The sequence below is a fragment of the Chiloscyllium plagiosum genome, chromosome 19 (genome assembly GCF_004010195.1).
Source record: "Chiloscyllium plagiosum isolate BGI_BamShark_2017 chromosome 19, ASM401019v2, whole genome shotgun sequence".
Classification (NCBI taxonomy): domain Eukaryota; kingdom Metazoa; phylum Chordata; class Chondrichthyes; order Orectolobiformes; family Hemiscylliidae; genus Chiloscyllium; species Chiloscyllium plagiosum.
In genome coordinates this window covers 40,057,003-40,067,805 of record NC_057728.1, presented here as the reverse complement: position 1 = coordinate 40,067,805, position 10,803 = coordinate 40,057,003, and the positions used below count along the sequence as shown (strand labels likewise).

Sequence of the window (10,803 nt, the reverse complement as noted above, 5' to 3'; positions counted from 1 at the left end):
TTCTCCAGTTTCCTCATTTCCCCTCCCCCCACCTTGTCTCAGTCCCAACCCTCGAACTCAGCACCACCTTCCTAACCTGCAATATTCTTCCTGACTTCTCCGCCCCCACACCTACCCCAGCCTATCACCCTCACCTTAACCTCTTTCCACCTATCGCATTTCCAAAGCCCCTCCACCAAGTCCCTCCTCCCTATCTTTTATCTTAGCCTGCTTGGCACATTTTCCTAATTCCTGAAGTAGGGCTCATGCCCCGGCCTATCACCCTCACCTTAACCTCTTTCCACCTATCGCATTTCCAAAGCCCCTCCACCAAGTCCCTCCTCCCTATCTTTTATCTTAGCCTGCTTGGCACATTTTCCTAATTCCTGAAGTAGGGCTCATGCCCGAAACATCAATTCTCCTGCTCCTTGGATTGAAACAGTCACCTAATCAATGTAAATGTTGCCTTATTTGTATGCTGCTCCCTGTAAGTGACTATATCATTCCTTAAGAATCTGCTGTTCGAGAGAAGGCAGAGAACTCTCATCCTTGTGTACATGTGCAATTGCACACTCTCTCGGGCTCGGAATGAAAGGCGAGGATGGTAGAGCTATACTGTGTCTGAGCCAGAAGGTACAGACTGTATATCTGAGTATTTGCTCCGATTAATACGGAAATGGGACGACACATTTACTCTCTGTTCATTAACTAATCCTTTACCCATGCTAACAGATGGCATTGTCCACAGTGAACCCTTATTTTGTGAGCAAGATTTGGTGTAGCACCTTATGATTATTTTTGGAAAAGACAAACATAATAGATATATACTAATTATATTTTTAAAAAATGTCTAAGAATTTTGTCAAAAAGGATTACCATTTTTTTAAAACCACGTTGATGTATTCTAACCAAATGAAGCTTTTCTAAGAGAATTGTTAAGACTTCTTTAATATTAGGTTCCAGCACCTATTATGTGACTGATGGAAAGCTAACTGACCACTAGATCCTCATTTTCCCTCACTCCTTCTTTGTGATAGCAGTGGTACATTTACTAGCTTCTAATTGGTTAGGACCATTCCAGAATCTAGGAAGCATTGGAAGGTCGTAGCCACCTTTGCAGCAATTTCTTTCAAAACTCTGGAATGCATGCCACCTGGTGATTTGTCGGATTTTAGTCCCTTGAATTCTCTTACTACTTGTCTGCTGATTTTAATTATTTGATTTCTTTACTCTTATTCCCTGAATTATTCTGTTTCAGGTATATAATGTCTGCGTGGGTTTCCTCCGGGTGCTCCGGTTTCCTCCCACAGTCCAAAGATGTGCAGGGTCAGGTGAATTGGCCATACTAAATTGCCCATAGTGTTAGGTAAGGGGTAAATGTAGGGGTATGGGTGGGTTTCGCTTCGGCGGGTCGGTGTGGACTTGTTGGGCCGAAGGGCCTGTTTCCACACTGTAATCTAATCTAATCTAATCTAATCTAATCTAATAATGCATGCCTTCTACCAAGAAGACTAAAAATATCTTTGTTCAATATACAAAAATTAAAACTTCCCACAATTTTTGTGACAAGCTCCAATATTTTCTTGCTTAATGCCATGTTCAGTAGTATACCTATTATTATTGGGCCTAGAAAACACTCCCACTAGTGTTCTGCAACTATTGTTATTGCTAATTTCCACCCATACTGATTCTGTTTCTTGATTTTCTGAGCTAAAATTCTTTTCTCCGAATGCATAATTTTACTTTCAGGGCTGCCTCTTTTCCATTTTGCCTGCCTTCTCTAAATATTGTATATGTAGAAGATTTATTTTCCATCTTTGCTCATCTTATAACCATGATGATTATCTCTCAACCATTTTTCTCAATATGTGTTGCCATATTCGCATGCAGCAAGACCTGGACAAAATCCATGATGTGGAGGTGCTGGTGTTGGAATGGGGTGGACAAAGTCAGAAGTCACACAACAGCAGGTTTTAGTCCAGATTTATCTGAAATAACAAGATTTCAGAATGCTGCTTCTTTGTCATTTCACCTGACAAAGGAGCAGTGCTCCAAAAGCTTGTGATTTCAAATAAGCCTGCTGAACTACAACTTGGTGTCATTTGATTTGTGACCAGACAAAATCCAAGCTCGAGCTGCTAAGTGGCAAGTAATATTTACAACGTACAAATGTCAGACAATGACCATCTCCAATAAGAGAGAATATTACCTTACCTTCATGACATTAAACAGCATTACCATTGCTGAATATCCCACTATCAATATCCTGGAAGTTACTATTGACCAGAAACTGATCTAGACAGCTATATAAATACTGTGACTATAACAACAAGTCAGAGAGAGTGAGAATTCTAAAGGGAATAATTCATCTGTCAACTCCCCAAAACCTGTCCACCATTAATTCCACAAATCAGGGTTGTGATTATGAATACACTCCACATCCTGGATGAGGACTGCTCCAACAATACTCATGAAGCTCAATACCATTCATCACAAAACAACTAACTTGATTAATGCTCCAGCTTAAACATCCATTCACTCCGTCACTGATGCACAGTAGCAGCTTTGCATACATTCTATCATCTAGAGGATAAGGAGATAGGACCTGTAAATTTCCTTCACAGCCACACACCAACAACAATTCCGCTCCCTCACTGTCACTAGGTTAACATTTTGAAACTCACTTTCAAACACCATGGGAACACTTACTTCAAGTTCAAAGTTTGTGAGAAGATTTGTAGCTCGGGTGCTCGTTGCTGTGGTTCTGTTCGCCGAGCTGGAAGTTTTTCATGTTGCTTGTCGTCTGCTTGTGTGGCTACTAGGGATAGCTGGTCGTGTCGTTTCGTGGCTAACCGGAAGCGGCAGGGACAGGCCAATATAAATGCCGGAGGAAACACCACAGAAGCGCTTCACAGGAGGCTCCCAAGCACCGAGGATGTCACCTAGACAGGGGACGAAACGTTTGCAATAAAACTTCCAGCTCGGCGAACAGAACCACAGCAACTTACTTCAAGTGTACTGCAGCAGTTTAAAGTGGCAGCTCACTGGCATTTTCTCAAGGACAAGGAGAGACACTAAATGTCATCTGCACAGCCCAACACTGTAAACACTCTGTCTTACATCAATATACTTTTCTACTACCTCAACTTTTACTTTTGTTTGTCTTTGGTTTTCCAAATCTGTCTTTGATTAAACCCTCCTCCCCACCTGTCAATTTAAACAATATGTACTAACGCACTCTTATGTTTATCTGCTATGTCCCTTCCTGCCACATCCTATTTACTCTTACTCATATTGACATATTGTGCTAATCCTCATTTAAGTTTCCAAACCTCTCCTGATGTGAACCATTTCCCTTCTCCACCCTTTTTTTACTTAAGGTCCTCGCCACAGTCCCAATTTAATGATTTGCCAGAACACTGATCATAGTGTGGTTCAGATGAAGACTATGCCAATGGTACAGCTTCCTTTGCTCCTCTCGGTATTGATGTCTGTGCCTGATGAATCAAAACCCATTCTCCCACACACAATCCTGCAGCTGGCCACATTAAGTTCTCAGATTTTATTTTCCCCACGCTAAAATAATTACTTGTTGTAAATGTACACATTTGTAGTAATTTAACATTTGATAAGTTACACGTTTCTAATGGAGATTATGAGAACAATTTAGTTTCCTCAGCAGCTTTTGCACTTTCACTTATTACTTCCATACTCGGGTATTTACTAACAAGAATTTTCTGTGAAGCAGAAAACAGAATTATAAACTATACCTGTTCTGCAGTCAGTAATGGGGAATTGTCCATCCGACTTTTCCAAGCAAATTGTCTCTGGTACTCGGAGTTTTTTTTTAAACTCTTCTGTGGTACAGTTTTCAATGGTGCTGTTTCCTTAAATGCATAGCTCATCTACCAATAACAAGCAGAACATCTTTAATCCTAATGCTGACTTTTCTCATTTTAAAGCATACTATATGAAAGTTAATTTATAAAAATGGGGAATTCAAGCCACACACGGAACCTACCAGTATGGAAGATAAAGTTATTTTTTGTTATGTTATGATGGAATTAAATTTTCTTTTTATTTCTGATCTCAACCATTAACAATACTCCTCTTCTAACACTGAATTTTTTTCATAATTTTTAAGTATACTTTTACACAACTTCAACATCAATCTTAAGTGAATATTACTCCCTATTTCCACCCGTTTTAGAAGACCAGTCACAGAGGACTTGCACCTATGCAGGGTGTACATGACAGTTTTCCTTCCGTTGAACTGGAAAGTGTTTCACCAGCTAACAGGGAAAACAAGAAGCATGGCTGGGAGGTAGTGTAGTCACAACCAAAAGGGATTCTATATTTGATCACTTCTAGCAACAAGCCGAAAATAAACAGCAGTCACCAAGAAATGATTAAGCTATGATTTTCAGCTAAATAGAATATGGGCAAAAGGAGTATATTTAGCAAATTAATTGTTGTTAACACATGAACTATAACGGTCTTGACAGAGCCCTATGCAATGCTGAGGAAATTCCTTCACTGGGAAATATTATGCAATAAGAAGGTACAACAGTGAAATGAAAAATTGGAGCAGTCATAACATGCCATTACTTGAGAGCTAGTTTGGAGTGGAAAATGTGGTGAGAGAAAGAATGTGTAAAGGCAACTAGTAAATGGAAAGCAGCATTCAATGTAACAAAGAAGCAATAGTGATCTTGAGGGGAGATTGACCAGATCAAATCAAGATATTTCATACAGTTATATGCATCCTATTATTTAAAGGAATTTGCCTGATTAAATGGACTGCCCAGCACCAAACGCACATGAGGTGGGCTGAAAAGTTCAACCTCGGTATCGGAGGTATTGCCACAAATATTCTAATTCCCAAGGTAATTCATTCACTGTTATCAGAACAGAAATAAATTACGAAATATTATTTTGGTTTTTCGAAAGACTCATTAAAACATTAATTGCATAATAAGAGCAAAACAACAATAACAATCAGCAATTAACCTGACTGCTAAGATCATTCAGGATAAATGTAACAAGGGCTAACTGTGCTGTATATATTAATTTCAAAACACCAGTTTTATTGTTCTGCAATTGCAAAAAGTATTTTGCAATACCATTACCCACAGCCCCTTAAAATTAGTTTGAGAATGGGTGAATATTAGAGAAGACATTTAATTTTCAGTTGCTTTAGGGCAGCTTGCTAACAGGATGCTGATGTGTATTTTTAAATAATTCACATAAGTAAACAAAACAATTGTTACTAAAGATTTAAAATATAATTCTCAGTTCACAGTTACTAACCGATCATAAACTACCATGCCAGCAACTTTGTTGCTCTGTTTGCATCAATTGTTCTCTTTACGTATTCCAGAAATGACTATTCTATAGCTGTGTACATTTCTGAGAATAGTAAAATCGTACTGCACAGTCTAGTCTTTTTCTGCACAAGCATATGCTTGCATCCAGGGCTAAATATCTGCCAGAGAAATAGATCAGGTTAAGATTTTTTTGACTTTTGATTTATTGTTGTTACATGGATATGGATACAGTGAAAACTGTTGTTTCATATGCTATGCAGGTAGATTGTATCATACAAAGTGCATCAGGGAGCAGAATAGAGTGCAAAATCCAGTGTTGCAGTAGGAGAGAAGGTGCTGAGAGAGAAATAAACATTAACATTGAGAGAACCATTCAAAAGTATGATAACAGCAGGGAATAAAACATAATATGTTCTAAATGACTGCTGTAATCCATTAACTACTAGGACTATGATTCCTCAATAAAAGATGTGCAATTGCTTTAAAAGACTGACTTCTTAATAAGGTGGTAAATGTAACAAGGTTCCACATAGACATCCTCATGGATCTTAAAAACAAATCGAAGGATTAATACAAAATAATTAAATTTTTTGATATTTTCAAAAGGTAGTTGTAAATATAAAATTTAATTTTGTCAGTTATTTAATACAGTCTACAGAAGACTAAAAAACAAGTGGCATAAAATTTTAATTGTCATTCCTACTTACACCATTATGAACTGCCTTATCCCCACTCTTTTTTCCAGAAGACATGTTGTCTTCTTTTCCTTTCTGAACAACTGCAGCCAATTGCCTGTCTCTAGCCAGTGATGGTTCTAATTCTGAATGCAAATGACAGTCCGCAGACCGTGATCTGGCAACTTTAGGCTCTCGAGGAGCATTGGGAGTTTTGGATTCTTCTTGGTTATCTTGAGCCTTCTCAGTTCCTCTTTCATTTAAAACAGAAGACTGTGGTTTCATTAGTTCAGATATTTTGGGTTCTGGTTCATGAGATCTACTATTTGAATCACTGCTCCAGTCCCACTGAAAAGATTTTGAAGCTTGAGGTCTGTAGTATGGCACACGTTTCTTAGAGATAAAATTTGGCTCCTTTGTATTCCCTATAATACAAAAAGATTTTTTTTAAATCCTTACCATAATCAATAAAATTGTAAAATCAGATTTCAGATTTTGCCCCAGTAAACAAACTGCATTTATACAGCAGATTCCATATCCATTGGACTCAAGTTGTCTTACATTCTGGATTAGTGGTGCTAGAAGAGCACAGCAGTTCAGACAGCATCCAAGGAGCAGCGAAATAGACGTTTCGGGCAAAAGCCCTTCATCAGGAATAAAGGCAGAGAGCCTGAAGCGTGGAGAGATAAGCTAGAGGAGGGTGGGGGTGGGGAGAAAGTAGCACGGAGTACAATGGGTGAGTGGGGGAGGGGATGAAGGAGATAGTTCAGGGAGGAGAGGGTGGAGTGGATGGGTGGAAAAGGAGATAGGCAGATAGGACAAGTCTGGCTTGATGAAGGGCTTTTGCCCGAAACGTCGATTTCGCTGCTCCTTGGATGCTGTCTGAACTGCTGTGCTCTCCCAGCACCACTAATCCAGAATCTAGTTTCCAGCATCTGCAGTCATTGTTTTTACCTCAAGTTGTCTTACAGTCATGGCTAAATATATTTGAACAAGCTAGAGCATCATCATCCTTCTAATGTAAAAAATATGACAGCTTGTGCACTCTCAGCAAACTCCCATAAATAGCAATATGATAACGACCAGGTATCAGCTTCTCTAATGTTAATTGAGTGACAAATATCGTCTCATATGGAAAATGGCATCTCCAAACGTGCAGGGCTCCGTGGTATTGAACTGAAGTATCACCTTTGATTTTTGTTCCCGAATGTAATTCAGAAGTGAGTGTGCTGCCAACTGTGTTCCACCAGCTGATTGTTATGTTTCAAGGACTATTTGTGACACTGCAGGTTCATGTCCTGTTAGAACGGATTCCTGCATGCCAATCTTTTTTACGTCTCTTGTGGCGGAATGGTAGTGTCCTGACCTCTAGACCAGGAGACTCAGATTTGAGTCCTACTTGCTTGAGAGGTGTATAATAGTAACTCTAAACAGGTTGAATAGAAAATTTAAAATATCAACCCCTTTTTGAAACAAAATATTCGTGACAAAATTTAGTTTTAAAGCTTTACATGACATTTCCAACAAGCCTCACATTCCCCAGCACACAATTTATTTTTGGAGATACTTCAGCAATGTACCTTGGGATACCTACATGAAATATAAGATTAAAATAATATTTTGTTGTTTTCCAATTTAGCTTTTTATCTTTTGAAATGTACTTTTCTGCACATGTTCAAAATCCTGCATTAGATTCATTGTAACTTCCTCTGTTCCAGCATCGATATGGTTGGAGTGTGATACAAGGAAGAAATAACATTCAAACTTTTCTTAAAAAAAAAATCTTTTATTCTGATTAATCTTTACAGCATCATATCCTGCCTCTAGTTGGATGCCCATAATTGCATGCAACATTCCAATTTCACCAAAACAATTACTCTGCAGCTGAGTATCATTAGTTTGCCACTGTACTGAACACTTCTATCTAAAACCATCTGTAGCTTTCATATGGTCTTTCAATTTAAATTCCCACCTCTAAAATCAATGCATCCTGGTACCCTTTGATATTTCTCTTTCTCCAATTTATTACTGTTTTAATTTCTACTTTTCTCACTGCTGATTTGCTACAAAAACGATAAGCTTATGTTTGCCTGCAATGATCTGGCAACCTGTCTCTGAACTCCTGCACTTTTACCTTATAATTTGTTGTACTCCTTTATTTGGTATTAGCAAACATCAATATAATTCATCCCAAATCAATATCAAATTTATAGGGAGCATGGGATAAAAAGAGGGAAGAATCACTTAATTACTTTATACCTTATTAATGAAGTGTTAACTCTTTTTCTCTCATCATAAATACTACTTGGTTCAATCAGTATTGTTAGCACTTTATTTTTAACTATCTAACACTCTCAGTTGGACAATTGTGAACTTATTTTGGTTACAAAAGCAGCGCCTACAGTTAAATGTTTATTGAAAATTATCACTTGTGTATAATAGGCTTACCCAGCTGGTCTGAGGGCAAACCTGCCCAAGGTACTTTTTGCTTAGAAAGGGGACTAGAAGAATTTGATCTCCGAGAGTCGTTCCATTTGAAATTTCGTTTGTATTCGCTTAAACCCTAAGTAGTAAGGTAGACAAAATAATTTGAATTCAATGTCAGTTACTGAAAAGTCAAACATTTTCTTTCAAGAAACAAAACTATCCAATACATAATATATACCAAAAACAGACTTTAAAAGGATACATCTTCTTGGTTGACTGTAAGATAATTATAAGAGATGCAAGGAAAAAAAAATGTTTCTTTCACATCTGCATATCCCAAACTACATCACACTTAAATAATTACTTTTGAAATGTAGTCAATATTGTAATGTAAGCTAACATCACAATCAACTTGCTCACTGTAAGAAATTATTGATTAGATTCTATTTGATGGTGGCATTTCAGCTGTGTAAGCTGGTCTGGATAGAATATCTATGGTTACCAATACTCTTCGCATTCCTGAAGGAGTGATCACAAAACTTTTATCAAACATTTAGAATTTTCAAACATTGTTGCATTTTTTAAAATAAAAGTTTGGTTCCCTAAAGGAGCACGTTTACTCCTTTTTCAGACTGTTTGTAGTAACTAACTGCAGTACCAAAATTAGGGAGAAAAAACAGGATTTTATTTTCCCCCAAGGGCACCATATATCTGCAAAAGATGCACTCTGATGTCTTCACGAAGTGTAAACTGAAGTCTTTCTATCATCCGAGGACTGTGCTCTCTGATCCCAAGAGATGAAAATAAGGCCACTTCCTTACAGTTGTTATTATTTTGCTTGATAACTGCCATATTCACTCAGTTTACTGGTTCACACGTGTACTAAAGTAGTGCTACCAAATACTGTCCACTGCACAATGCCCATCAAAACTCAGTCTTCTCTCAAATGATATATTAGTACTGTTTATCAATCCTACTTTTTCCCAAAGCTGCTTGCATTCCAAAGGTGCCCAGGCAAAGAACTCTATTCCTGAAGACTCCCAGAAAATTGTAGGGAGAACACTACTGCTCTTTATATTGTGCCAAGGAAACTCGTACATGCACAGAGTAGGTAGAAGTGGGAGGGCCACAGCTTGACATGCAAATGGCAAGAAATCAGACAATACAACCTCTTTCAGAACTATACTGGAGCGTGTAATGATTTATTTAAATCCTTAAGACTGGCCAGCCATCCTACTGATTCAAGGTCTATAGTGATTAATCTACCAACAAATTATAAATCATACTCATCATGATGCTATTTTTTAAAATTACAATTTCTATTTAAATACACCTAATCTATTCATATTCCTGGTTCCAGTTTAGGCAGTAATAAGAATAAATCGTGGAGGACACTTTCACTTTCTGTCCATATAACTGATTCAACTACTTCATTTTGTGGAATAGAAATTAAACAAATTATATGCAAAATATTCAGATGTAACCTTTTATCAATTGCCTTTGAAAAATTAATCCAACTCAACATCAAATAATGCGCAATCACAGCCAGATGGTGTGTTTATTTATAGGTACTGTGCTGCAGCAATAATGCATGTAGCTTTGAATCCTTACCTAATCCGAATGGTTTTAATCACATTCATCTCCTGAGGGGTAGTTATTGCCAGATTATAGGAACTGATTTTAATTTGTATTAAAAGGGGACTGGAACTGTATTTTTATTTGATCACATCTATTATCTGATTTTGTAATCATTTTTACAAAGGTTGAATTTTCATTAACACCTGTTAAATAACTGGGCCTGGACGGGAAGAAAATATTTCAAGGATGGAATGAGTAGGGTGAGAGATGGGGTACGAGGGGGAGTAGGTGAGTCAGAGGTTAAGTGATGGGGTTGAGGGCAGGCAGGGGTTGAACGAAGGAGATGAGGGATATTGAGGTTTATAGCAGGGGGAGGGCTATGAGTGAGAGGAAACCGCATAAGCGGAGGAAAAGGAGAAAGTGAGGACTGTAGATGCTGGAGATCAAAGCGTGGCACTGAAAAAGCACAGCAGGTCAGGCAGCATCCGAGGAACAGGAGAGTTAATATTTTGGGCATAAGCAGTTCATCAGGAATGTTGGGGTAGGTGGGGAACTGAGACATAAATAGGAGGATGCGGTGGGGTGAAGGTAGCTGGGAAGGAGATAGTGGAAGGATAGAGTGACAGGGGAAGAAAGAGGGGAAAAGGAGTGAGTGAGGAAGAGGGGAGGTGAGTAAGCCACAGGCAACAATTTTGGCAGAACTGCATGTTACTAAAATTCGACTGTTTTACATTAAAGATCAGAGAGAGAACTCACCTTAAAGTGCAAGGGCATGTTCCCGGCAATCCGGCCTTTTGACCCCCCCCCCAGTTTCTCAG

At 38.3% G+C, this 10,803-nt stretch overlaps 1 protein-coding gene across 6 annotated transcripts in view; it reads right to left on the bottom strand.

The window, feature by feature from the left end:
• The window catches only part of mdm1 (Mdm1 nuclear protein), a 30,358-nt gene extending 19,561 nt beyond the window's left edge, over window positions 1-10,797 (bottom strand). For all 6 annotated transcript variants that reach the window (XM_043709616.1, XM_043709617.1, XM_043709619.1 and 3 more), the window contains exons 1-4: window positions 10,742-10,797; window positions 8,429-8,543; window positions 6,014-6,405; window positions 3,750-3,884 (exon numbers count right to left, since the gene is read on the bottom strand). In XM_043709616.1, coding sequence (XP_043565551.1) covers window positions 3,750-3,884; window positions 6,014-6,405; window positions 8,429-8,543; window positions 10,742-10,759 — 660 coding nt within the window. In that variant the 5' untranslated portion in view covers window positions 10,760-10,797. The remainder of the gene's footprint in view (window positions 1-3,749; window positions 3,885-6,013; window positions 6,406-8,428; window positions 8,544-10,741) is intronic.
• Between the last annotated feature and the right edge of the window lie 6 nt (window positions 10,798-10,803).